The sequence below is a fragment of the Syzygium oleosum genome, unplaced genomic scaffold, assembly GCF_021117445.2.
Source record: "Syzygium oleosum isolate NSW1041296 unplaced genomic scaffold, Sole_v2.1 Sole_v2.30, whole genome shotgun sequence".
NCBI classification, from domain to species: Eukaryota; Viridiplantae; Streptophyta; class Magnoliopsida; order Myrtales; family Myrtaceae; genus Syzygium; species Syzygium oleosum.
In genome coordinates, this window is record NW_026607514.1 from 3417350 (window position 1) to 3445081 (window position 27732).

At 38.0% G+C, this 27732-nt stretch overlaps 1 protein-coding gene across 10 annotated transcripts; it reads left to right on the forward strand.

Moving 5' to 3' along the window:
• The first annotated feature begins 975 nt into the window (after positions 1-975).
• Positions 976-27440, forward strand: LOC115677518 (iron-sulfur protein required for NADH dehydrogenase, mitochondrial). Of its 10 annotated transcripts, none has more exons than XM_030600692.2 (9): positions 976-1169; positions 15703-15888; positions 16001-16115; positions 19917-20039; positions 20452-20549; positions 21813-21939; positions 23074-23159; positions 25251-25376; positions 26127-26552. In XM_030600692.2, the coding sequence occupies exons 2-9, from the start codon at positions 15862-15864 to the stop codon at positions 26295-26297; spliced, it is 873 nt and encodes a 290-aa protein (XP_030456552.1). In that variant the 5' UTR covers positions 976-1169; positions 15703-15861; the 3' UTR covers positions 26298-26552. The 10 variants fall into 10 exon arrangements, with proteins under 10 accessions (XP_030456552.1, XP_056160004.1, XP_056160006.1 ...); XM_056304029.1 differs by having other exon boundaries at positions 15708-15888; XM_056304031.1 differs by lacking the exon at positions 976-1169 and adding an exon at positions 26985-27440 and having other exon boundaries at positions 15487-15888; positions 26127-26312.
• Positions 27441-27732: the final 292 nt, after the last annotated feature.

Here is a 27732-nt window from a genome sequence, read left to right on the forward strand (position 1 = left end):
CTTCTCTAGAATCATCCAATTCCAAGCTTGCTTCTCTCTTTTCTCTCTCTCGATTTCCCCCTGGGCCGACCTCTAATCAAAGCATAACATGGCTCATTTGAAAGATCATAATGTGTAAATTAAATCACCAGAAGACATCAAGTCGAAATTCCAACGTTCTCATATAGAAATTGATGAATCTTTGAAATCTGACAAAACCGGACAGCTTTGCACTGTTCACGAAATCGGACTTGAAAACATAGTAAATGAACTCCAAAAATTCTCAAATTTGAATATGTCATAAACAAGGCCTTAACAAACATTTCTCATGAAGAACACAAAATCGGAATCTTTCTGTAAACACCATTTTTAGTAACTCAAAGACAGACTAAAAACAGTTCACTGGAGCAGAATTCTTGTTTCTCAAATTAAGCTCTATCCAGAATCCAAATCACCTCGAAAAATTCCCAAATTTATATATGTTATATAAAAAAGAAGTTGTCAATAACTTTTGTGAAGGAAAATTTTCCAAAATCGTCCCAGAAAAGCTTGTATAAAGTAAAGAAAGTGTGAACATCACCGAAATACCCATTCTGGGCAGTTTTACACAATCCGGAAATGAGCCTGTCGTACTACTCATATCAAGTCCCAAAATTCTGAAATTAAAGTATGTAAAACATCAAGATGTTTGGAGAAACTTTTAAGAAGGAAGTGTTGGAAATTCGAATCACAAAAGTCTCCCCAAAAATAACAAAACGAAAGGGTACAAAGGATCCGAAATTGGGTTTTCCAAAACAAGAGTAAAAATTGGTTCCAATTGAAAAAGCACCAAACTTAAATCATAGCCATTTCCCAGGGACTAAAATTGAGGATGTTACACAGTGCATTACTTTCCTCAAAGAGAGATCCCAAAGCCCATGGGCGCATTGCCTTCGAGCCAAGACCCGTCTACGTTGAATTGCCACATCCCTCCTGCCGGTGGCGACTGCTGCTGTGTTTTTCTCCGACCAGCGACTCGACTTCAAGGGTGCTCGCTCCGCCTGCCATCGTTGCTGCTTAGGAGGAAAGCGTCGTCTACAATTTCCCCGGGTTGGGTCTTTGTCTGTTGAAAAACTAGGGCGTTCCTCGCCTTTCGGATTAGCACAGGATTCCCACGAGCCACTAATTGAGGAGACGGATCAGCGCCAACGGTGAGCGCTTCGTCAACCCACTTGTCCATTCTTGTTAAGTTTAGCGGAGATACGTCGACCAAATTTCCTTGGTCCGTGTTCTCTGGAGTTTTTCGACATTTTAGGCAAAGCGGGTCAGGTATCGCCTTCCTTGTGTATAAATTTTCCGTTGTGGGTAGAGCATTTTGGCACGCACACCACAAGAAAAATCGGATTTTGGGCTCGTGCGTGTACTCGCCATATCTTAGTCCATAGGGAACGGGCGGCTGGTAGGATGATGATGCTTGTTCTGTGTTTGGCTTGGGTAGTGATGCGTGTAGTTTGGTGTACCTAGGCATGGCCACGGTTCGGAACCGACCAGTTCCGGTTCGTGGCCATGTATGAAAACGGGCGGTTCCGGTTCAAAATTTAAAAATTTTAAAAATAAATTATGAAATAAAAAAATAATGAATTATGAAATTATGAAATAATGAATTATTCAATATAAATTGTAATCAAAATGTAAATTGTAATCAAATTTGGGGAAAAAAAAGAGAAAGAGGGGGCTTGAACTTAATGAATTATCATTAAGCGTCTTACAATTCGTTACAATGATCTATAAAAAAAAAAAAAAAGGAGCACAATATATGTACCCTAAAATGACCCCAAAACCTAAGCCTATCCAAAACCCCTTTGATCCCACAATAAACGGGCCAATTTAAACACAAGCCCAAATCCGTTGTTGTTTCGGGGGCGCTGCCCCTGAACCCCCGCCTGCTCGCTGGTGAGCAATGGCCATCATTACTCCACGATTTATCAGCCTCATGAAACTTCCTCCATAATCTTAAGCTAAGTTCATTGAAGCACCAACCTTGCTTGATGAACTTGCTAAGCTCAATTGAGCTATTCGGCCACCAAGTGCGCTTCACAAAATGGTCGGAGATAGCTCGCCAAAATCTGAACAAGTGGAGTAAAGATAAAAGTTAAATTAGAGTATATTGAACTCTAATGAACAATCAAGAGAGATTAAGTAAGTTAAGGAAGATTTGGTGGTTGTTTTATGAAGTTCCGGCCACCACAGCTTCAAGGACGAGTTAAGAAGTCTGATCGCAAGAGTAGAGTAGCCAGGAGAGGTCCACCGATCACCAGACAGTGGCTGGAATCCGCCGAATCAACTTACTGGCGATGAGCATGTCCTTTAGACCAGGAAGAAGATTGAGCTTGTTCGAGTGGCTCCGGCGGAATTCCGACCAAGTGAGGCTTACGATCAGCAAGGAGGGATGCTGAGGCTTATTGGAAAGTGGCTAAAGTGCCGAAAACCGGCCAGCAAAGGGGCGGCGACATGAGGTGAAGCGGCCGGCTGAGAGAGAGAGAGAGAGAGAGAGAGAGAATTTGATAATTTGAAAATGGTCAATCCCGCTTTGTTTTTAGAGGGAAAAATTCTTATGTACTCCCCTAAATTTGAATTGTAGCCCTTGGATCTAATTATTTGCTTTTGATTAAGTAGGAATTTCATTGTTTCATCTCAATTTACTTGAATTGATGATATGTCACATTGGATGGCTAAAATCTAAAATATTGAATGACTAGGATTATTTGCTTAGTCATTGAAAAAAGGGAAAATACCATAAAAAATCTCAAATTATGCCACTTGTGATAAATTTATCCTGAACTTTTTTTTGTGACACGAAAAACTCCAAATTATGCCACTTGTGATAAATTTACCCTGAACTTTTTTTTGTGACACGAAAAACCCCAAACTATGCCACTTATGACATATTTACCCCACAATACTTTGGCCCGTGGGCATTTTTTTCTTTTTCCTTTTTCTATTTGAGGGAAGAGAGAAGAAAAGAAAAAAAAAAGGAAAAAGATGAAAATGCGGAACCCTCGCCTGCTGACCAGTCAACGAGACCACCATTTCGGGGGCGCTGCCCCCGAACTCCCACATTCCATGCGCAGGGGTCAAATGTCGTCGGATTATACTTCGATTTTCCTAAGCTCATATGGACGTGCTCGGTATGAGAAACAAGGGTCCCCGAAATATTTGCCAACTCCAACAGTTCTTTTGCCCTCAGTCGTTGCTACCCGTTCCGGTACCGGTACCGGTAGTAGTGGTATCTTCATCGTTAAAGAATTCGGATTCATTGTTCCGATCTATCTCTTGTTGTCGGTATTGAGCCTTCGTCCAATCATCGACACAAACTTGAGCCTCCACTGATTCTGGAACTAATCTTGAACGTTGTTCGTCCAAAATATTACTTTCAGCACTAAATGTTTGTTCGATCGCAACTGTGGAACAAGGGGTTGTAAAAATTTGTTTTGCAATAAGAGAAAGGATTGGGTATTGGCATGCGTGCCTCTTCCACCAATCCAAAATTAAAAAACCTATACTACCTTTTGTTGAGGAAAACTCCTATTAATTTTGAAGTTGACAAAACCTTCTATGTTATTGTAAATCTGATACTTATTCTGAACTATTCCAGGTCTGTATATTCTGGAAGCTCAGAAGAAAGTTATTCAGACTTTACAATCTGTCAAGTATATTTCTGAAGACCCACATAATCGCAGTTCTGAGATTCAGAAGCAGAAGTTATTCAGATGCAGATGCAGAAGTTATTCAGATGCAGATGCAGAAGAAGAAATTATTCAGACGCAGAAATTCTTCAGACGCAGACGCAGGAGTTCTTCTGATGCAGACGCAGAATATCTTCAGACGCAGAATTCAGAATGTAACACAACAGCTAGTGATCTGGCATGGATTTCACAGAAGGAATGTTCTGATTGTCTCAATCTGAATCAAACTGATTGACAATCAAACATCATGACAAGAATGCATTACAACGGACAAAGTTCTACTTATGGAAACCAAGATTCTGATTGTATGGGCGACCAGAATCAGCGGGATTCAGAATCTGTCAACCAACGGCTACTCAATCCTTACTATACAAATCTGTCCAAGGTAAAGATTGGAAGATGATCCTCTGAAAGCTGTCCAACGGCTAGTTTGGAAGCAGAGGAGTATTTAAGGAGATCAACGAGCAGCAGAAGGAGTACAGAATCAAGAATCAACAAGTCCAAAGTCTGAGCTTAATCCAATCATTTTTCTCTTGTCATTCTGAGCCAAATATTAAGATCTTGAGGAACACTTTGTAAGAGTGATTGTGTGAGATAGAGAGTCCTATCATACACAAGAGTGTAAACACTCGAAGTTGTAACTCCTCTTGATTACATAGTGAAATCCAACAGAGGTCGTAAGCGTGGGAGAGTGGACGTAGGCTTGCTATAAGCCGAACCACTATAAACTTGTGTGCGATTCTCTATCCCTTATCTCTTACTTTACATTCTCGCACATCAAGAGCACGTCTATATAATCTGTCTTGAATCTGAATTTTATTCAGACTCTTCTGTGATTTATTTTGTTTCCGCATAAATTACTAAAAATTGTTTTAGATTACCTATTCACCCCCCTCTAGGTGATCCTTGCTAGCTACATCAATTGGTATCAGAGCGGGTTGCTCGGTTATTGAAGTGTTTTACTTCTGAGCTAACGATCTATATGGCTAGCTATGGTGCTCCAGGGCTCATTGAAGGACAGAGCAACAACAGACCACCATATTTCGATGGCAAGGAATATAGTGTCTGGAAGAATAAGATGAAGGCATTCATAAAGTCAATTGACCACATGCAATGGGATGTCATCATCAGAGGTGTCAATCCAAAGTCTTCTGATTCAAAAGAAAAGGCAGATGCAAGCAAAGCAGCAGATCCTCCATTATCTCAAACTGAGATATCCAAAAGAGAAACCTTAGACTCCAAAGCTATTTATTCTCTTTATTGTGCCTTATCACCTATTGAATATAAAAAAATTGCTGCTTGTGAATCAGCTAAGGAAATCTGGGATACTCTTCTTATTACTTATGAAGGAACAGATCGAGCCAAGGAAACTCAAATTAATCTTCTGCTTGGTCAATATGAATCTTTCAAAATGAAGCCTGGAGAATCAATTGCTGATTTATATGACAGGTTTACTGATATAGTAAACGGTCTTGCTTATCAAGGACAACCAGTTCCAGATGCACTGAAAGTCAATAAACTTCTGAGAGGACTGACAAATCAGTGGGACAACATCAAAACATCTCTTCGAGAGACACAAAAGATCAAGCCTCTATCAGTGAATGAGTTAATTGGAACTCTTCAATCATATGAGACTGAGAAACGAAATGAGGAGATTGAATCCAAAGGTAATAAATCAATTGCGTTGAAGACTAACATTGATTCTGATGCAGATTCTGAAGATGAAGACGTTGATGATGAAGAACTAGCTCTATTTATAAAGAAGTATAAGAAAATGAAGATCAAAGGAAGAAACCTCAGGGGAAAGAAGCCTTTTGAAAAGAAGAAATCTTTCGATGAGACAGAAAGATCGAAGGATGTTATATGCTTTCACTGTAAGAAACGTGGACATTTCAAGCCAAATTGTCCACTTCTGAAAAAGAAGACCAAGTTTGAGAAAGCAAAGAAGGCCTTAAAAGCAGAAACCTGGAGTGACACAGAATGTGAAGACAGTGATGAAGATTTCTGTCTAATGGCTAAGTCAGACTCAGACTCAGATTCAGATTCTGATCCCAAAGTGGAAATTGAGGTAAAACATTCTGACATGCCTATTGAGGTATCAAATTACATTGATGAATTATGCTTTGAATTCAAGACTGCTCTTAAATGCATCTCTTCTTTGAAAAAGGAAAATTCATCACTGAGGCAACAGGATGTTTCACAAAAAGAAAAAATCGATTTCCTTCAAAAAGAATTTCATCAAGTCAAGGAAAGTCGAGATTTTCTTTCCAAAGAAAATGCAGTTTTGAAAAAGCAAGTTTCAGAAATTACTTCCAAATTTTCAAAGGGATCAGAAACCTTGAAGCATATCCTTTCTATCCAAATTCCTTACTACAACAAATCTGGTCTCGGATTTGTGAAGGAAAGTGATAGCTTGATTGATTTTCCAAAGGTCAAGGAGAGATTAAAACAAAGACCTCCTCGACAAGCTTATAAAAATCATTTCAAAAGGAATTTTGTAAAACCTGTTGGTCGAAGTGCACTCAAGTGCTCAAAATGTGGAGATCCACAACATTTTGAGAATGAATGTCCTAAGGTCTGGAGACCTGTTAGAAGAGATTTTGTTAAGACAGCCTATACTAATGTTCAAGGACCCAAACAAATTTGGGTACCAAAGAAAACTTGAGATGCTGTGTTCTTTGCAGGTTACCACAAAAAGAAAAAGGAAGTGGTACCTAGACAGTGGATGCTCTAGACATATGACAGGAGATCCAAGTATATTCGTTGATCTACACAATCTGAATGGTGGAAAAGTATCCTTTGGAGGAAATACCAAAGGAAAAATCGTTGGCAAAGGAACAGTTGAAATTGGAGGATTTACAATCAATGATGTCTCGTTGGTAAAAGGACTCAACTACAACTTGATAAGCATAAGCCAACTATGTGACACAGGTTTCAGAATCAACTTTCAAGAAGATACATGCTCAGGGACAAGCAAAGATTCTTCTCAAACATTTACAGGGAGAAGACATGGCAATATCTATCTTCTAGATGTCAATCCAAAATCCACTCATTGCTTGATCTCAATCAAAGAGGATGAAGATCTATGGCATAGAAGACTGGGGCATATCAGTATGAAACAAATCTCAAAGATCTCAAACAAGAAACTGGTTCGAGGTCTACCAGATTTGAAATACAAGAAAACAGAGTTATGCAATGCCTCGCACTCTAGGAAAACAAGTAAGAAGTTCTTTCAAGTCTATACATCATGTTTCCACTGATCGTGCTTTGCAGCTTCTTCATATGGACCTATTTGGACCAACCAGAACACAAAGTATTGGTGGTAAGAAATATTGTTTAGTCATTGTTGATGACTTCACAAGATTTACTTGGGTGTTCTTTCTTGCTCATAAAAATGAAGCATTTTCATATTTTTCAAAATTTGCAAAAAGAGTTCAGAATGAAATGGGCTATTCCATTTCCTGCATTAAAACTGATCATGGGGGAGAATTTGAAAATCAAAGTTTTTCGATTTTTGTGAGGAAAATGGCTTTCAACACAATTTTTCTACTCCTTACACACCGTAACAAAATGGTGTTGTGGAAAGGAAAAATCGCTCTTTGCAAGAAATGGCAAGAACTTTGCTTGATTGAAAGCAAAATTCCTTTTATTTCGGGCGGATGCAGTTTTACAAGATGCTATATCATTAATGAGCTTTTCTCGGACCCATTCTTGAGAAAACCCCCTATGAGCTTTACAAAGGTAGAAAGCCCAACATTTCATATTTTAGAGTGTTTGGTTGTAAATGCTATATCCTGAAAAATCCAAATGACCGCACTGGAAAGTTTGATGAGAAAGCGGATGAAGGATTTTTCCTTGGATACTCAACTTCAAGTAAAGCATACGAGTCTACAACAAGAACTCTCGGATCGTTGAAGAATCAATGAATGTGAGGTTTGAAGAAAACATTCAGACTCACAGAGATGAATCTGAACCATCTCCCAATATTCAAGAATCATCAGAAGCATCGAAGGCAAAGAAGATATAATACTGGACTCAAACAGAAAGTTCGTAGTCCGAGAATTTCGTAAGGAAAAATATGACAAAAACCGGAAACATAAATCCAGTCATCCGAAGAACCTCGTTATTGGAGAAATAGAAGATGGTATCAAGACAAGATCCAAACACAAAGAGAACATCAGCAACTTGGCTTTGATATCAGAAATAGAGCCAAAAGAAGTTGGTGAAGCTTTATCAGATGAAAGCTGGATCGATGCTATGCAGGAGGAACTTCAGCAGTTCATAATCAATAAAGTATGGGAGCTTGTGCCAAGACCCAAAAAATCATCCAGTAATTGGAACAAAATGGGTATTCAGAAACAAACTGGATGACAAAGGGAAAGTTACAAGAAACAAAGCAAGACTGGTTGCAAAAGGCTATTCTCAAGAAGAAGGCATAGACTATGATGAAACATATGCACCAGTTGCAAGGTTAGAAGCCATTCGGCTACTACTAGCTTATGCTTGTTTCCATAACTTTAAATTATTTCAGATGGACGTGAAAAGTGCCTTTCTGAATGGATATATCAAAGAAGAAGTATATGTGGAACAACCACCTGGTTTCGAAGAACCAAGAAAGAGTGATCATGTCTACGTACTCAAGAAGGCTCTTTACGGCTCGAAACAAGCACCAAGAGCTTGGTATGAAAGGTTAAGTAACTTCCTTCGCAAAATGGTTTTACCAAAGGTAAAGTTGATACAACTTTATTTGTTAAGAAAAAGGGTAAGGATTTCTTAATTGTTCAAATTTATGTTGATGATATAATCTTTGGATCTTCTAACGAATTGCTATGCAAGGAATTCTCAAAGAATATGCAGAATGAATTCGAGATGAGTATGATGGGAGAATTATCATTCTTTCTTGGCCTTCAAGTGAAACAAACCAAAGATGGTACATTCATTTGCCAAGAGAAGTATGCAAAGGAGATTATCAAGAAATTTGGATTACAGAATTGCAAGAAGACAGACATTCCCATGTCTCATTCATCCAAACTGGACAAAGATGAAAATGGTAAAAAGGTTGATCAGAAGGTATATAGAAGCATGATAGGCTCTTTATTATATCTAACTGCATCTAGACCTGACATTCTTTTTAGTGTCTGTATGTGTGCAAGATTTCAATCAGACCCAAGGGAATCTCATTTCTCTGCAGTAAAAAGAATAATCAAATACATTGGAACATATCCAATGTTAGGTCTTTGGTATTCCAAAGATTCAGATTTTACTCTTACTTGGATATTCGATGCTCGATTTAGCTGGATGTAAAGTGGACAGAAAAGTACTTCCGGTACATGTCAACCTGTTTGGGAATATGTTGGTATCTTGGTACTCAAAGAAGCAGAGTACAGTTGCACTTTCTACAGCAGAAGCAGAATATGTAGCATTGGGAAGTTGCTGTGCACAGATTCTGTGGATGAAGCAGCAATTACAAGACTTTGATATTGAAGAATCAAGTGTTGCAATCAAATGTGACAACACAAGTGCAATCAATTTGACAAAGAACCCAATTCTTCATTCTCGTGCTAAGCATATTGAAATCAAGCATCACTTTATTCGAGATCATGTTCAAAATGGTGATGTAAATATTCAATTTATTGATTCTAAGAATCAATTAGCTGATATATTTACAAAACCTCTTGATAAATCTTCATTTGAATTCATCAGAGAAAAACTGTGCATTACTTATCCATTTTCTTGAAGTGTTTTGATAGACAGGAAATTGTTCAGACTCAAGTATTCTCGCCCGAACATTTTTCGACTCACGAAAACAGTACGTTCCTTATTCAAATTTTGGCGGGTATAAAATTGACATTTTTGGCAGGATACTTGTATAATTCGTTATACTTGGAAGCAAATCAGGTATGCATTCTACTTTATCTGCTAAAATCTGCCTAATATATTGATATGTTTGGTTAAGTTTTAGAGAGAATATTTTCTTCCTACTTGTTTTGGGATATCTCTTAATTTCTAAAAGTACTTTTCTCCTTCCAAAAGGTTATCAACTTCCTTTTTAAGCCCGTCCTTCTCTTTTTCCAAACCCTACCAGTACGATCTTTTTCTCTCAAAAACCTTCCGATATACAGAGACTCTCCTCTTCTTCTTCCAAAAGATCGAAACTTTCGTCTTCAAAGGTGATCATAATGCCGGTCAAGATGGTGGCCCACAGAAGATCTTCTCGTATTCTTAATCAAGACTCAAAATCTACCGCAGCGGCGGAATTTTTAGAAGTTTCAGACTCAGAATCCGATCATCATGTCAACCCTTTCAAGCGTCAACCCTCAGCGTTCGTCTCCACCGAAATCGTCTGGTAAAACTGATTTTCGGTTCATAAACATTAAACGTGTGTGGGAGAATTATCAAAGGCTGAAAAGGAATAATGCCTCTGAGTCAGCTCTTCGTGCTTGTCTGAAAGACAACAATCTTCGCTCTGAAACTCACCTTGCGAAAATCTATTCTGAATACTGCACTAAATCAGGGCAAGTTCCAACCAGCACTACTCCACAAGAAACTTCTTCCAGAAAGGGCAAAGAAAAAGTTGGAGAAGCTTCAACTCCATCTGAAAAGAAATCGGTTCATGTAAGCCCTAAGACATCTAGTGCGTCAAAATTTGTTGTTCCGGATGATGATGCACGATTTTTTGAGAATTTTGAGATGAAAGTTGGAATAGCATCTCGGCTTGCCCGGAACAGAGGCTTATTCGAAGCACTGCGCGATCGATGTATTACAGTGCGTTACTTGATAGAGGAGTAATGAACAATAGAACTGTGGATTTCGAGTATTTGGAGAAGGCTGGAATTTCTGTACAGAACCTGTTTGAAAAACTAGGGGTTTATGAATTTTGCCTTCAATCTGCCAACACTTATGCTGAATTGACTGCCTACTTTTATTCGAATCTTTCAATTCTGTCACCAAACCTGGTTACAGTTTACTATTGGTGACAAGAAAGTTGATTTAAAGGCGCATGAGTTGGCAAGGATAATTGGAGCCACACACTCCACTTTTACACCATTGGCAGTAAGTCTTGAAGAGACTTCTCAGCTAGTTTCTGAAAATCCAAATTTTGCTCAAGGATCAAAAAGACATCTCTCCTATTCTGACTTATCAAGACGATCGGTGATCCTGCATAAGATCATCATCAACTGTTTAAAGCCAAAGGATGCCTCAAAAACTGACCTTTCGAAATCAGAGATCAAGCTCATTTGGGCTATCTTGACAGGTCAATCCTTCTCTCTTCCTCACCTCATAATATTCCATATGTACAGAGCATTGCAGAAAGATAAGGGTCATCTGCCATATGGAGCTTTGATCACTCGTATCTTCATGTATCTCAATTTATCTATTCCTGGTGAGTTGCGAGAAACTATGCTTCCCCTTATGTTTGTTGGAGAAAAAATGCTCTCCAAAATGAAGAAATTTGAAGATATCAGGGACATAGTAAAAAGGAAAGAGGCTCAACAGTCAGAGGCCAAATCTGTTGGCAAGAAAGTTCAGAAAGAAAAGGAGCAAAGGAAAAGAACTAGTTCAGCAAGCAAGCAAACTGATTCTCCAACCCCAATCAAAGTGTACAGAAAGAAAAGAAAAACTCTTCTGCATGATGAAAATGATGAAGCAGAAGCAGCACACTTTGAATCAGGTCACACTGCAGAACCAGAACATGTTCCCGAACCGTTCAAATGTTTGAGAACCAATTCATGAAGAGCATGTTACTCAAGAACAATCACCTGTTCGGGGAGATTCCACCGAATCATGCAGTAGGTACAATCGATCTCGAAAAAGCTAATGACCAAGGTCGCATTCTGAAAATCGAACATCCTTTCGATTCTCGCTCGAGATAAAGGACAAGCAGGCCGCTCTAGAGCAAAATTTGCGAGAACCTACGAAAATTGTTGAGGAAAACACCAAGGCTCAACAACTTCAAGCAGCAGACAAAGCGGAATTAGAAGGAGCCATTGCTATGTGCTCATCCAGCATGGATAAAGCCATATGTCAATGCAGTTCGAAGATTGAGGAGGCTGTCTCAATATTGGAAAATTTTCAACTGATTCGTACTCCTAAAAAATAGCCTGTTTTTCAACATTTCTCTCTATTTTTTTCAATTGGTCTGTAATATTTCTCATACTTATTGTTAGACTGATTGATTACTTAATATCAATGCATTATTCTATCTATTACTATTCTTTTTGTTGATGACAAAAAGGGGGAGAAATCATATTGCAGATTTACAGGAAGAAAGACACAGATATCAACAGAGTTTGCTATTTCAATCTGTGTTTATTGAGCTTAATATGTTTAAAATAATTCAATCTGCAAAGAAAGTTTTGTCACCATCAAAAAGGGGGAGATTGTTGAGGAAAACTCCTATTAATTTTGAAGTTGACAAAACCTTCTATGTTATTGTAAATCGATACTTATTCCGAACTATTCCAGTCCGTATATCGAAGCTCGGAAGAAAGTTATTCGACTTTACAATGTCAAGTATATTTCGAAGACCCACATAATCGCATTCCGAGATTCGGCGAGGTTATTCAGATGCAGCTGAAGTTATTCGAGATGCAGATGCGTAAGAAGAAATTATTGACGCGAAATTCTTCGACGCAGACGCAGGAGTTCTTCCGATGCACGAATCGTAATGTAACACAACGGCTAGTGATCCGGCATGGATTTCACGAAGGAATGTTCGATTGTCTCAATCGAATCAAACCGATTGACAATCAAACATCATGACAAGAATGCATTACAACGGACAAAGTTCTACTTATGGAAACCAAGATTCGATTGTATGGGCGACCAGAATCGCGGGATTCGAACCGTCAACCAACGGCTACTCAATCCTTACTATACAAATCTGTCCAAGGTAAAGATTGGAAGATGATCCTCCGAAAGTCGTCCAACGGCTAGTTTGGAAGCAGAGGAGTATTTAAGGAGATCAACGAGCAGCGAAGGAGTACGTAATCAAGAATCAACAAGTCCAAAGTCCGAGCTTAATCCAATCATTTTTCTCTTGTCATTCCGAGCCAAATATTAAGATCTTGAGGAACACTTTGTAAGAGTGATTGTGTGAGATAGAGAGTCCTATCATACACAAGAGTGTAAACACTCAGAAGTTGTAACTCCTCTTGATTACATAGTGAAATCCACCAAGAGGGTCAGTAAGCGTGGGAGAGTGGACGTAGGCTTGCTATAAGCCGAACCACTATAAACTTGTGTGCGATTCTCTATCCCTTATCTCTTACTTTACATTCTCGCACATCAAGAGACAATCCATATAATCTGTCTTGAATCTGAATTTTATTCAGACTCTTCTGTGATTTATTTTGTTTCCGCATAAATTACTAAAAATTGTTTTAGATCACCTATTCACCCCCCTCTAGGTGATCCTTGCTAGCTACATCACCTTTAGATTCAGTAAACTCAAAGGAAACGATTAGATACATCTCTAATTCAGAAATATTTCCTATTACTTCCTTTTGCTTTTTTTGTCTATGTAATAAAATTTGGTACCCTCTACTAATTTTACCTGTACTCTCACTTTGTGTCTCGGTAAATTGAGAAGATCCAATATCATCTAAATTATATTTAGTATAAAATTCATTATATAATTCTACTACTACGTTTTTAACCTTCCTTAGTATAGTTGTAACATTTACCGTATCATAATGTAAACATTGATAATACATATGCAAATATTCACCTAAACCATCTAATTTGCAACGCGAATAAAAAACACAAGCAACTAAATAAATAATGAGAATTTCGCTATAATAATGCAGCCACTTCATTTTCATTGTTACTATAATATTTTGTAATTCAACATCATTTTCATATTCCTCAAAAACTCCGACAATATTAATACACTCTACTAAAAATAAATGCGTAGTAGGATAATAAACACCGGACAAAGCATAAGTTGCATCATTAAAAACCTTTAAAATATCTAAAAAAAATTTGCAAATATCCCACTCTTGCAGGTATAAATTAATCTGAGGTATATTATTAGAAATGAATGCGCATAATAAATCTTTATATGCAAAAGATTCACTAAGCAAGTGGAAAGTAAAATTCCAACGAGTTGGAACATCTCTTGGAAATCTTTTTGGCCTTTTTTCATTTGCTTTACAAAATCTACCCCATTCTTTCATTTTTTGGGGATGTTTCCATAAAAATTGAATCGCCATTTTTATTGGTTCAAGAAAAATATCAAGAGTTTTCAAACCATCTTGTACACATAAATTTAAAACATGATAATCACATCTAACGTGAAAAAATTTTCTACCAAAAGTGGATTTACAAATATTTTCTAAATCGGCAATTGAAGCGGTATTTGCCGCAGCATTATCAAAACCAATTGAAAAAATTTTGTTAAGCAAACAATATTCTTCTAAAATTTGCCTAATTATTCTATAAATATTATTTGCCGTATGCTTACTATCGAAAACTCTAAATGCAATGACTCTTTTTTGAATATTCCAATCGTCATCTATCCAATGACATGTTATGCCCATCTAAGAATGAATTTGCCAATGATGACTCCAAATATCACTACCTATATGAACACATCCATTAAATTGCATAAAAAAGTTTTGTAAATCTTTTTTTTCATTTTTGTAAAGATCTTTAATTACTTGTTTAAGTGAATTTCTAGGAGCACATTTTGCTTGTGGAGCACATGCTTTTTGTACAAATTGATCAAAACCAAATCTTTTTCCAAAATTAAATGATAAATGCTCAACGGAAACAAATTTACCTAATTCTTCCTTATAAGTTTTTTCATTAAAACGAAATAAAGGAGAAGCGTTAAGATTGACGTACCCGGAAATTTGTTGTTGCTTGATATCGATTCCCGCTTGGGTTGAATGTTTGCTCCTAAGATGTCGTTTGAATGTTCCATATTATTGTCCACCGGTATATTTATATATTTTTCCACAATGTTTACAAATTATATCATACTTTTTTTGACCAATATCAAACCTTTCCGTTTTCGTGAAGTGGTCCCAAATGTCAGATGTAAGTTCCCGCTCCGCCTCCTTTGTTGTAGACATTTGGGCATGAGGATGAAGACTTTCTTGCGTCGGGACGCGCTCCACATCAGGAAAAATGTTGATTTCATCATCTTGAAAATCTGCATAATCACGAGGATCAAAAGAATGATGGGATTCCGTCATGATATTCTTACCTTTGCCAGTTGGCACTTGACTTCCACTTGCCATTTTTCGAGTGAATTGAGAGAATTGAGCAGATTGATTGGGAGAATTAAGAGAGAATTGCGCGGATTAAGAAAATTGAGAGAATTTGAGAGAATTTAGAGTATTGAGAAAATTTGAGAGAAGAGAATTTGAGAGAATTGAGAGTATTGAGAGAATTTGAGAGAATTTATAAGAAAAAAAATGAGAAGAAAATTTAGGAAAAAAAAAAGGCTAAATAACTGTTGCAAATTGCAACGGTTATCTTTTTTTTTTTTTTTTGCCCGTTGCCAAGGCAGCCTACAAAGGCTGCCCTAGCAATGGGCCTGCAGACGTGCAGGCCCTGCCGCAGGTTTTCTATTTTTTTTTTGGAATTGGAACCGGGCCCGTGGCCTACGGGCCCTGTTCCGGTTCCGAACCGCGGGCCCAGTCAACGGGCTGGGCCCGGGTTTGACCGGACCTGTTCCAGGCCGAAATTGGCCCGTGGCCATGCCTAGGTGTACCCATGTCTGACCGTGTACTCCCGTGTTGTGTTTCCCGTCCATAGCTGTTATCCCTTTTTGGGTTCGGCTTGATCCGTATGGCAAGTATTTCTTTCGCGATGTCCTCTTTGAAGAGTTCACACAACTGGTTTTCGTTCCATGTTTTTGTCCCTGGATCAATCAGTTCGATGACATGTTTCATGCAACAGGGAGTGATTGTGCCCATTGGGGGTCCAGCATCCCCGGCTTCACCACCTGCTTTTTCTTCTTAATAGAACTAACTCAGCTTTACCATAGGCCAGGGTTGAAGAAGACTGAAGCGTCAGCGTTACTTAATCGAAGCCCGATGCTTGACGAACGCAGCGAAAAATCTGGTTCCTGGTGAAGAACGTACTCTCTCTCTCCCTCTCCAATGAGAAATCTTTTCATGGTAAAGAATCTCGTATCTCCTTGCCGATGAAGGGTCTATTGCGATCTCTTTCTGTGAGTTCTCTCCACCGTCATATATTCTCTCTCTGGCTCCGTTGTTCAAATCCAAGCGGTTGTTGAGTTTGCTGCTGATGGGTACCGTTCAATTTCGTTGCCATTGGTGTAGGGGTATGCAGGCTTTCGGGCTTTTTCGAGTAGAGGCGAGCTCAGGCTTGATGGGGTCAAGGATATCATCGCTGTGGCCTCCGGTAAAGGCGGCGTCGGCAAGTCCACCACCGCAGGTACATGCCAGATGCTTTTGTTTCTTGATATAGTTCGGGATTTGGTGGTGCACTTTTGTTTTGGACGATTGTGATTGATGGTGCTCTGTTTCTATGGATTGGTAGTACTATGGTCATGTTGATTTAGTAAAATGTCGTTGATTTAATATAAAAAGTCAGTGAAATTTTGATCCTCATGTGCAGTGTTATTAGATTGGAGGCAGTAGTGAACTGATTCTTAGTTTTCAGTTTTGTTTTTAAGTGAATGTGGGAAAAGATGGAAACTGTGGAGAAATTAGGACTCAGTAGTCACCACGAGTCTCCACCAATGCTGGAAGGCAAGGAATGGGTTGCTGTGCAAACTGATTGGATGTCGAGGGATTAAATAGGAGATTTGTACTATCTGCACATTGATTTGCATGGCTCGAATGGTAATCTCACATTGAAGAGCTTGCACACTGGAAGCAATAAGCTGAATATTAACATAGTCATCCTACAACACCCAAATGCTCCCAAGATGACGATGTTCATGATTGCAGAGGATTGACCAAAAGCAATTGTGCTACTTTTGTACGATGTAGCTTTCATTGGAACTTATGCTATCTTCAAGACTTCTCTTCAGAGTGCTCTATGCAGTTTTTCTGATTCTGTAAATACTGAAGCTGGAGTGGTAATAGGAGATTTTACTACTACCGCTGATAAAAGGGAGGCTAGTGATCCTTTATTCCTTCTTTTTTGCTTAAATACAAAGGGTTTGGATGGGTTGGGACCTTCCTCACCCATTGTTGGAATGTTCGGTGTAAGGTGCCAACAAAGTACCAACTATCCACTGGGCGAGCCTGTCACTGCAGCTTCACCAGGTGGGAGTGGGGAAGGCCAAGACTGGTGATACACCAAAGCCCGAGCCCATTCCTTCACAAACTTACCACAGTTTCCTGAGACCGATAATAGATACAAATCGAACATGTGACCTTTGGCTTGCAAACCAAGCTTGGACTACTCGACCAATCACTTGGTTGGTTTGCAATCCTTAATCTTTTTGTTGCTGATATGATAGCTATTAACAATGTGCTAAAAGATACAGGTCTCTTTGTTCATCAATTTTGGTAATAATTTCATTACTTAGAGTAATAAAGTATTTTAGCTCATAGGGAGAGGAGACTTGATCGTGTTCTTGTTAAAGGAAGTTGGTCTCCAAGTTTTCCCAGCTCCGTGGTTGAGTTCTGCAGTTAACTGGAAAGGTTGAAATAAGTTCTAAAGGAGTTTAACAGGAATTATTGTAGTAATACCTCAGAAGCTCTGGAAGCAGAAATCTCAGGAATTTGTGATGGTTCAAAACCCAATATTATCTGGTTCTTTTGGGCAATTACAGCTTGAAAAGCAACTTTCTGCAGAGTCCGCAGGCAGATATCAAGAACTTCTTAGCTTGCCTTGGGAGATCAAAATACTTGTTACTTCATAATGTGGTTAAGGCTAGACAACCCATGGGTACCCTTCATATAGTATATTCTGATGACTGTGAGAGAGTTACTGCTTATCTTGACATTAAAGCTGAAGTAATCAATTATTATCAGCATTTGTTTGGTTCTGTTGATAAAAAATTTGTGCAAGGGGTGAAAGATTTCATATAACATGATATTGGTGATGCTGCAAAAGTCATGTCGTTGAGCCCCATCATTGAAACTAAAAAATAAATCTTTTTGTTTTTGGTAAATAAATGGGAATAAACACCTGGCCTGATGGTTATACTGGTCATTTTTTCCGGTATGAATGGGTATAGTGGGCATGGATTTTGTATTGAATCCGACAGTGATTTTTACAAGCACTTGATTCTGCTTGGTCAAGTGAATGCAACTGTGATTTCCCTTGTGCCTAAAACAGTCAAACTTTCCAGAATAACTGAATAAGGCCAATCTCTTGTTACAATATTGTATAAGATACAGCAGTAAAATTCTTGCTAACAGATTGAAAAAGATTGTGTCTGAGTTTTTCAGTTTATATAAGGGAGGAGAATTGGGACAATGTGCTTTTAGCACGCGAGGTTGTTGAGAACTATCGTAGAAGGAACCTTTCTCCCAGGGCTACATGCACAATAAGGGTGATCTCATGAAAGCCTTCTGTTCTACATATTGGGATTTCTACAGCTATGTTTCTTGAAAGTTATTCATGTTCCTGCTAAATTTATATAGTGGACTGAAAGTTGCATCAGATCTTCTGAACTCTCTGGTATGCTTAATGGTGAGGGGAGAAAAGTTTGAGGCAAGGGGGTACTCTTTTTCCTTACCTCTTTGTTCCAGCAATGAAGATTCTACTTTGAATGTAAGAATGCAGCCACTGAAGGGAAAATCACATTGCATCATCCTCTTTGTAGCACAATCAGAATGACTTACTTATGCTTTGCTGACGATTTGATGTTAATACTGTATGGAGACTCTTCTTTTGCTGAAATTTTAGCATTTTCAATGAGCTCTATATAATGTCTGGCTTGAAGTTGAACCCTTTAACAACTGAGTTTTTGTAGCAGGTATTCCTGATGCTTTGTTACAGTGATTTCTTTGTATTAGTGGACTTCAACTTGGCTCTTTACCTGTGAGATACTTTTGTATTCCCCTGACCTCTGGTAGATCAAATGAAGAGCAATGTAATCCTGACATATAAACTTTTTAAAGATTTGTGGTTGGGCCTGTAGGAAATTGTGTTACGCTGGAAAACTACAACTTATTTTGTCTGTTATTCAAAGTACTTCATCTTATTGTTTTAATATTTTCATTCCACCTAAGAAAATGCTCAAGAAAATCAAAAAATTTTGCATCTCTATATTATGGAGAGGGCATGCTGAAAATGCCAGAGGGGCAAGAGTCAAATGGACTCAGATTTGTCTATCAAAATACAAGGGAGGAGTTGGTCTAAAATGCCTCTTTCATTGGAGTGAAAGATGCATTCTGAAGTGTATTAGGCTGCTTTTTATGCAAGGGAGTTCTCTTTGGATAGCATGGATACGACAATACAAGCTTAGAGATAGAATTCTCCGGTCATTAAAAAGCTGTGATCATATGTGTGGTGCTTGGTTTGATAATATCCATGTTAACTGTCTCTTGTGCAGGGTTTGTGATGAATCCAGTCATAATATGTGTGGTGCTTGCTTATTTTCTATTGCTGTTTAGAAAGAAGTTTTGATGTTGTTGAGATTCAGTAGGCAAGTTCACTGCTGGCAGGATGAGTTGGATTGGGCTATTAAAACATTCAATAGAAGAACATTTGAAACTATTAATGGAAAGTTGGCCTGGAATGCTTACTACTATCACATTTGGTATGCAAGGAATAGATTGTTACACAATAGTCAGCTTAATAGCATTTTTTGTCTGATCTATACAGTATATAATTTATTGTCCGTTAAAGGATGTCCTGTTCCAATGCTTTGAAGTGAGTTGCTACTAGGAGACATATGACTCTGTGCCAATTGCGCTATACATTTTCTGTGGATTGGGGTTCACTCAACGTTTTTTATGAGCTTGTAGTAGGGAGGGGCTCTCCTACATACAATATTTGGAAATGAAATAATGACCTTAACGATGAAAAATATGCTAAGTGTCTTTGTGTCTTTCACAATACAGATAAGTTCATAGGTAATAAGAAGTAAGGTGCACACTCTGTAGCATGGGGACTATAAAATGTTCATTCAAAGAGAGAAGCAGGGCCTAAATTGAAGAGCAGTAAGGAGTTGTGGGTCATGTCCTAATTTTTAAATACTAAGCTAAATGAAGTTTGAATATTTGTATTGTTTATAATGCATATAGCTAACTAATACCAATATATCTGCAGTTAATTTGGCTGTTGCACTTGCTAACATGTGTCAACTCAAGGTGGGCTTGCTAGATGCTGATATTTATGGACCATCTGTTCCCATTATGATGCAAATACATGAGAAGCCAGATGTGACTGAAGGTATGCAATTAACATTTTTGAATTTTCTCCATAGCGGTGTAAAACTCAAAGATCATAGAGTTCATCTCAAGTTGAAATTCTAAAGCTTACATATAAAGTAATTTTATCAGGAACTCTTTATTGTTTTTCTTCTATGTAACTGTGGGTAAAATGGACTTTAACTTCAATAATTGGGTACATCACGGTTGCAACAAAATTGCTTTTCTAGGTAAGTTAAGATTGAGAGCTAGAAGAAGGAATAATGCTTCTCTATCCTATTGTCCTGCAATTTTTTGACATATTTGTTGATTTATCGCAGTTCCAAACTTAATTTTTCTTTGTCATCTGCTTATAAAATACTTATCATCTTAACATGACATAGGTGTCCAGAATATTTTTTCGTGCATATTAATCCCCTCATATTATTTGGCAGATAAGAAGATGATTCCTATTGAGATGTATGCGGTCAAGTGTATGTCAATGGGTTTGCTTGTTGAAAAGGATGCACCAATCGTATGGAGAGGTCCTATGGTACGGCATATTGTCCGATCTATCCGTTCAAAATTCTTTTAAAAGAAGATGTTTTGATTGGATTTTCTGTAAGCCATCTAAATGATATCTTATTACTATGATGCCCATATTTTCTGCTGGATAAAAGGATGGCAGTGAAAGAAACAGATAGGTGATTGAAAGAGCACCTGCTCCAGCCCCCTTTTGGCTTTTCTTATGCGGCGTGGATTCGAGGGCTTTGGGTTGGGGGTAGGAGTTTGAAAACTCAAAGATTGCAGTATATGAAATGCAGAGAAAATGTTTGGTATTTCATTCTGTTTGTACTCAGCTATCTGAAGACAACTGGTGCAGAGTGCAGATAACAGATTCCAAAAGACAATATTTCCCTCTGTTATGCTCAGTAAAGGAACACGATCTTCGGTTCTTGCATAGATTTTGCATCTTTAGCTGAATATATGCTTCTAAAATGTTGCGTGAGATGTCTGGGTCCAAACTTTCGGTAGTAATTTTTTAGGGACTTCCTGTCTTACTTCATAGCAGAAATGTTGACATGTTCTGGTGGTCTCACGAAGAGAAAGGGCTGTGTGAAATCTGATCGTGAATTGTTGTCAAATGATGTACCGATTGCCATTAAAGATGGCTTCCTTTGTAGCCACCATATATGACTTTTACACATTCCAGTCTTTGTTTCTGAAGATGTTCAGGCATCAATTCAGTCATCTTCCCCCAAAAGTGGTTCCCCAGACAGTAAGGCAACCTACAACACCTGGACTTAGGTGGAAGAGATCGGTAGCTCCCAAAGCTTCATCTTTTGCATGCATGGAGAGCTACTAAAGCAGGGTTTAAGTATTGACATTTTGCAAAGTAAAGAGAAATTCTTAGTTGACAGGCGCTTCCTCTCTAGAATTGCAGTAGATACACAAGAATATCTACTCTTGCTTTGTCACTGGATGAATCTGATCTGGCTATGATCCTTCAACTATCGTATATAGGCTGATTGTAAGTATCACTGCATGTTAGGGGCAGTTTGAGTGGTCACATTTATCCTCTTTTTAGCCACAGTTATTGGATGTACTGAAGATTCTTGGTTTCAGAAAGTATACCATTGGTGGAGTTTTTGAAATTTAGGATAGTTGATCTTGGGGAACTTGCTTTGTTTTGGTGGACCTTTATACTCATTACTGCATTTATAATCCTTCATGGTTGGTGATTGCAGCTTTTTGTACATTTTACATTTTTCCACAGCTTTAGCTTGTAAAAGATACTGAATCTTTTTTATTGCAGGTAATGAATGCTCTCGAAAAATTGACAAGGGGAGTCCATTGGGGAAATCTTGATATTCTTGTAGTGGATATGCCACCAGGCACGGGTGATACACAAATAAGTATGACGCAAAGGCTACAGTTATCAGGTAATCTGATAAACATCAAATTTAATTTAGCTAATCAGAAAACCTTGGTTATTGATGTTGAGTATTGGATCAGTGGTAGTGCCAGGCGTTCCATGGTATATAGCATCAGGTCTAGCTGTACCTATCCCCCTTCGTTTATATTGGAGGGGAGAAAAGGGAAATTGCAGAGACAATTGTTTATTTTTCGCCTCATCCTTTATAGAGGTAAAACTAATGGTACTTCAAGGCCAAAGCTAAAATTACGCAATTGGAAGAAAATCATTCAGAAGTATATTTAAGGTGGCTGGGTAATGTTGAAGAGTAATTGAGCCAAAAAGAAGAACTTATTGGCCCACGCCAGAGTTTTGCATTCCCATTTGATTGTGGCTGTCAATGGCTAAGCTAGTGCTTTCTTTTGGGCCCTTTAGAATATATTGATATGTCAAGTTCCATTATTGTTCTGTTGGAGTCAACTAATTGTTCAGAGCCACAGAGGGTTTTCACTTCAACCAGAATTTACATCCACGTGTTTTTTTTTCTTTGAGTAATTGAAAGTGCATATATATATCTGAATAGATACATGCATGCACTCCCAATGTATACACTGGCACACCCACATTTACATTCAAATATTTGCATTGTGTATAAGCATATGCGCAGATGTCTGTGTAAGATTGCATATGGCACACCCACATTTACATTCAAATATTTGCATTGTGTATAAGCATATGCACAAATGTCTGTGTAAGATTGCATATCAATGTGAATGCTAAAGTATAGAAAAGAATCTCTTTCATGCTTGAGGCAGATATGATAAATGGAAAAGCAATTCGGTTCTAATTCCAGTAGGGACCAATTCAAAAAATCGAAATCTTCAATTCAGAATTTCAGTTTTTACTTGATTTATTTGTATTCTGCTCCATTAAGGTCTTGATATGGTTTTATTCTACTATGAAATGGTTCTGCATGATTACATATCACGGACTTGAAAGCTAGTTCTTTGTTACGACAGGTTTTAATAAAAAAAAATTTCTTCATTTCCATAATTTTGATGCACGTCAAGTGTCTGGTATTTCTGATGTTTATGCTGGAAGTTACACCAATAGTTTCTGTTGTTTCTTTGTTCATTTATAAGCTTACATTATGTGTTGGCAGGTGCATTGATTGTTTCAACTCCCCAAGATGTTGCCTTGATCGATGCTCGAAGGGGAGCTAGGATGTTTGCTAAAGTTCGAGTTCCTGTATGATCATTTTCTGGACCATCCTTATGTAGTGTGCTTAAAGTGAACTTGCAAAATTACTAAACAGCATGAGTAACTTACAGAAATTGCTACCTTGGGAACAGCGTTGTTATTGTATCACTTGCATTTTTTTGCATATCTTTGTTCAAATGGTTTTTGAGATGTGGGAAAGCTCTCTTTAGAGTTTGTGCATTTAGCTTTCGAGAAGTTTTCCAGCTTACATTTTAACTTTTCAATAAGAACTTTCAAAGGGCTGCAATTGGACATTGTATTTCATATGGCATGTTTTATGTTATTTTATTTTTCTGACCAAACAAGTGTCACGTAATGTTCTTAATAATATTCAGGTTTCCTCTATTCCCCATTTGAAACATTCAAAGCATTATTATGTTCTCAAAATTTCTAGGAAACTATTGTTGGATTTCGGGAATTTTCGTTACAGAAGTGTCTACAGATATCTACTTTTTCTTTTATGTAAAAATGAAAAGATGAAGCTGGACAGATTCTCTCACCCATATTGCCCATACCTCTGTGCAATTGTCCTAGCTGTAGCTATCTTTTTCTGGTGATTTGACTTGGATATAAAACTCAAGTCTGGAGAAAAATTTTGGGCATTATGAAAAGCTTCCTGCATGTTTGAAGTCGGTATTGTGTGTATTATATCTTCTCGATATCTTACCTTCCCTTGCATGAACAATTGAACATCTTCCAATCCTTCATCAATTCCCTTTTGTCTTATTCTTTAGCTTGCTGCCTATGCCTTCCTGTCAGCATCATGTACGAACTCAGATGGGAGGACCAATAGGCTAATATTCAGCAATAGGAATTGTGGTTGAGTTGAAATTGGACAGGTTTTTGAACAACTGTATATGCAGGGAGTGCAGAATTTTATGAATACAATATCTTTTACTCTACAGTAAATTCATCATTTTTAGATGTCTTGTCTGGTTGGATGAAATGCAATATTTGTGATCTGTGTAATTCATTTAAGGTTCACTTTACCATCACAAGGAATCTAAGGAATTTGGCTGATGAAAATCAATGTTTTATCAATTGGAGTTTGCAAATTGGCAAGTATGATCGATGAAAAAGGAAGCAGTCTTCCATTTGTTTGAAGTATGAAAAGGTCATTAGAATATCTGCCTTTATTTGAGTTGTGTGAATGGAGAGAAGCTTTTTCCCCTCCAAGCGTTTGATTAGTTTGGGGAGTTGTGATTTTTGCATAATCTTTTCCTACTCAATTGTTGCGGGCCATTTGATAAAATTCTCCATAGCTTGGATAAGAAATGTAATGGCTTTGGTAGTAATTGATCATGTCATGCATGTGATGCTAGAATATGCAAGTGCTTGTTGTTGAAATGGAAACTCACGTGCACCATGTGTTCTAGGGGTGATTACACCTTTTCATCTTGTATTTGCAAATGAATTACAGTTTACATGTTGCACTTCTGATATTAACTTGTGTTCTCTTCAAAGCTACATTTTGCATTACTTGTGAATGATCATCAGCCTCTCAATTTTTGCTCTATGAAGGTATTTTGGTGTTGAATGGTGCATTTGCCCAAAGAATGCCATATTTCTAATAAAATTTCACCTGTTATGAGGGTCTCTGTGTGTGTGTGCCTAATGGTATAAAATAATGGACCTAAAGTATTAGGTGAAAAGTCTAATTTGGATACATGGGCTTTCTATGATGCTAAATGTAATGTCCGATCTGCTGAAAGTGTAAGTAGGTATTCAGAGTACATAATGTAATTGAACATTAGTGGGTAGGTTGATACAGAGGCATTATGTCATTCTCTCAATTTGATTTATGCTGTTGTGTCTTGACCTTTCTGATTTAGCATTTTTCCATGTATCAAACTGATATGTGTTTGGGTCAAGTTGGATGCTTCTTGCAACACTGTCTTGTGACGTCATGATTGAATCTGGGTAGTTTGATATAGATGTGTCTATCTCTTCCAGTCAGTTTTGTAATACAGTATCTTTTCATTAGTTTTAATTTATTTTTTTTTCTTTGATTTAAATGGGATGCCATAATTTTAGCAGTAGTTTTTCCTGTGAAGGTAGTGATAGATTTTTTCCCTGCAGGTTTTGGGGTTTATAGAGAACATGAGCTGCTTTAAATGCCCACATTGTGGTGAACCTTCATACATTTTTGGAAAAGGGGGAGCTCGAAAGACAGCCGATGAGATGGGTTTGGAGTGTATTGCTGAGGTATGTTAATTATGGTGATATCTCTTATGTGCTGCCACACCAGAGACTCTGAAATTACATTTTAAGAATGCCTTAATTTTGTTAAGACATAAAATTACGTGAATCTTTTGTAGGATCTCTCCCCTTTTTGCTTTTGAGTTATTATTCGATTCTATGGTTAAGGGGTGTTGGCTTATTTAACTAACAAATGTCCTTGCTGGTCTCTTGAAGTGTTGAACATAGAAGATGTTCTTATTATCATGGATCCTTTCAATCTTGCAAAGTCAAGCAAAAAAGATCTTCATTGTAATAATAAGTTTCTTGGCATATGTTGTCTGCACATGTCTTGGAGAGTTTTTATTCACATATCAGCATAGCCAGTTAACAAGCTTATCTCACTTTTCTGAAGTCTTGAACTGTCTACATATGTACTTGGAAAATATGGGGTTGATAGGCTCACGTTGACTACATGACCAAATCTCAAGCAGATGAATTATGTGGATAAAGATCAGAGCATACTCGAGATATGGATTCTGCATCTTGCACTTGTATGGTAGCTTAAATTTGTTTTTGGCCATGAGATGGCCAAAACCTTGTCTAAGGTCCATTCATGGCAGACTTTAAAGTTTTAAAAGTCGAATACTAGACAAATGCATTGGGATATGTGAGTCCATGTGGGGTGCAGCACAGTTTGGAGTCAACCAGTCTGATGCTAACATGAAATCATGTTTTGTTCAGTGTTAACATACTCCTTTTTCCCTCTGCCCTCAGATACCGTTGGAAGGAGACATCAGGGAGAGTAGTGATGAAGGTTTTCCTATTGTATTATCGGCTCCCAATTCGGCTGTTTCCAGAGCTTATAGTGATCTCGCTCATAAAGTCGTGGACAAGCTGAAGGGATTGGCAGAGCAGCAGTCGCCCCACATGGAATTCCACCTGTGATATCGTGAAATACATGTAATTCACCGAATTTCCTCCTCTTCTTTGATATGTAGACATAGAAGCATAGCAATTTAGGTAAGCTTATGAAATTTTGCAGGCGTTTTCTCAGATAAATAGAACCAATAGGAGGAAGTGTCTTTGTCATTGAATGCATCCAGGTACTTTTTTTTTTTTTGGGAAAAAGGGGGGGGGCGGGCAAGAAAGCATCATGTACTTACTGTGATCAATAGAAAAGAGAGTTTAACGCTTTGCCGTTCTTTTAACGTGGATCAATGAATCTGATCTTTACTTTCTATTTGACGTTGGGAAAACCAAGGTTCTTAACAGTAAAAGTTATCATTTGTCTTGTTAGTCAATGATTAATCATCTCTGGATCTGAACAATGCAGGGTGCCCTTACCTTTATCGTCGTTTCCCTTGTAGTTATACAGGAGCCATGCCGAAATTAATGCCGACTCGAGTTTCGCTCAATACAAGATGCATAAACGAGCTTACTCTAGATAGTATAATGAACGGAAAATTCTCCGATGGTCTGCATAGCTCATGATAAATCACTCTACGATCTCCTATGGCCATTTGTGTTTTATCCTATCTCTTCATTTATTTATTTGCTGAGGTAACATAATCAGAACTAAACCTGATCTCCAGGCAAATGCATCGATTGATCCCGACATGAAGGTTGTCTTAGTGATGCAGGTAGGACTTTAAGGTTTACTTTCTACCTCGTGTCTGCAGAAAGGAACTGATCTGTCTATTGCCCAAAATTCAAGACCAAAAGTAGAGTCTCTGTTAGATCAAGTCAAAGATGCTGTTCCCCCAAACTTGCTTTGGCATTTCATTCAACACCGGAGACTTGAAACGTTTAGGGAACGTGATCCCCCCCTTTTTGTGTTTAGTTGACCAGTAACAAAGAAATCCCCCTCTTTCTCTTCAGCTGCTCCAAAAGTTCCATTCCCCCTTCCTGTTCTCACCCAGCATTTCCAAAGAGCATAGGGCCCAGAAAAAGCTTAACCTGTTACCTTTATTAGGTTGACCCCATTTACCAAACTAGGGGTTTGGCAGTATTACTGAGCTGTTGCTGAGAAACGCTTGTTTGTATCTGGTTCAGTCCATTGAAATGATGGAGATGAAGCTGCTTGTTGTATACGGGTTCTCAGCTGTTGGGGTCAACATGGAATTTGATTGCGGGCATGCCATTTAGCTGGATTTTTCATGATTGTTCCGAATGACTTGTTTTCCCCCCCACACCTAATCTTATACGTCCCCCCATGTCTATCTTGGACTTGCTTTCTTTTTTTGTTCTTTTTTGGGAAAATGACACAAACAGTACTTGAACTTTAGCCAAGTGTGCAATGTGGTCCTTGAACTTTTAATTTATTAAATGTCATCCCCAAATTTTTAGTATATGTTCAATTCAGTCCCTGAACTATAAGAAA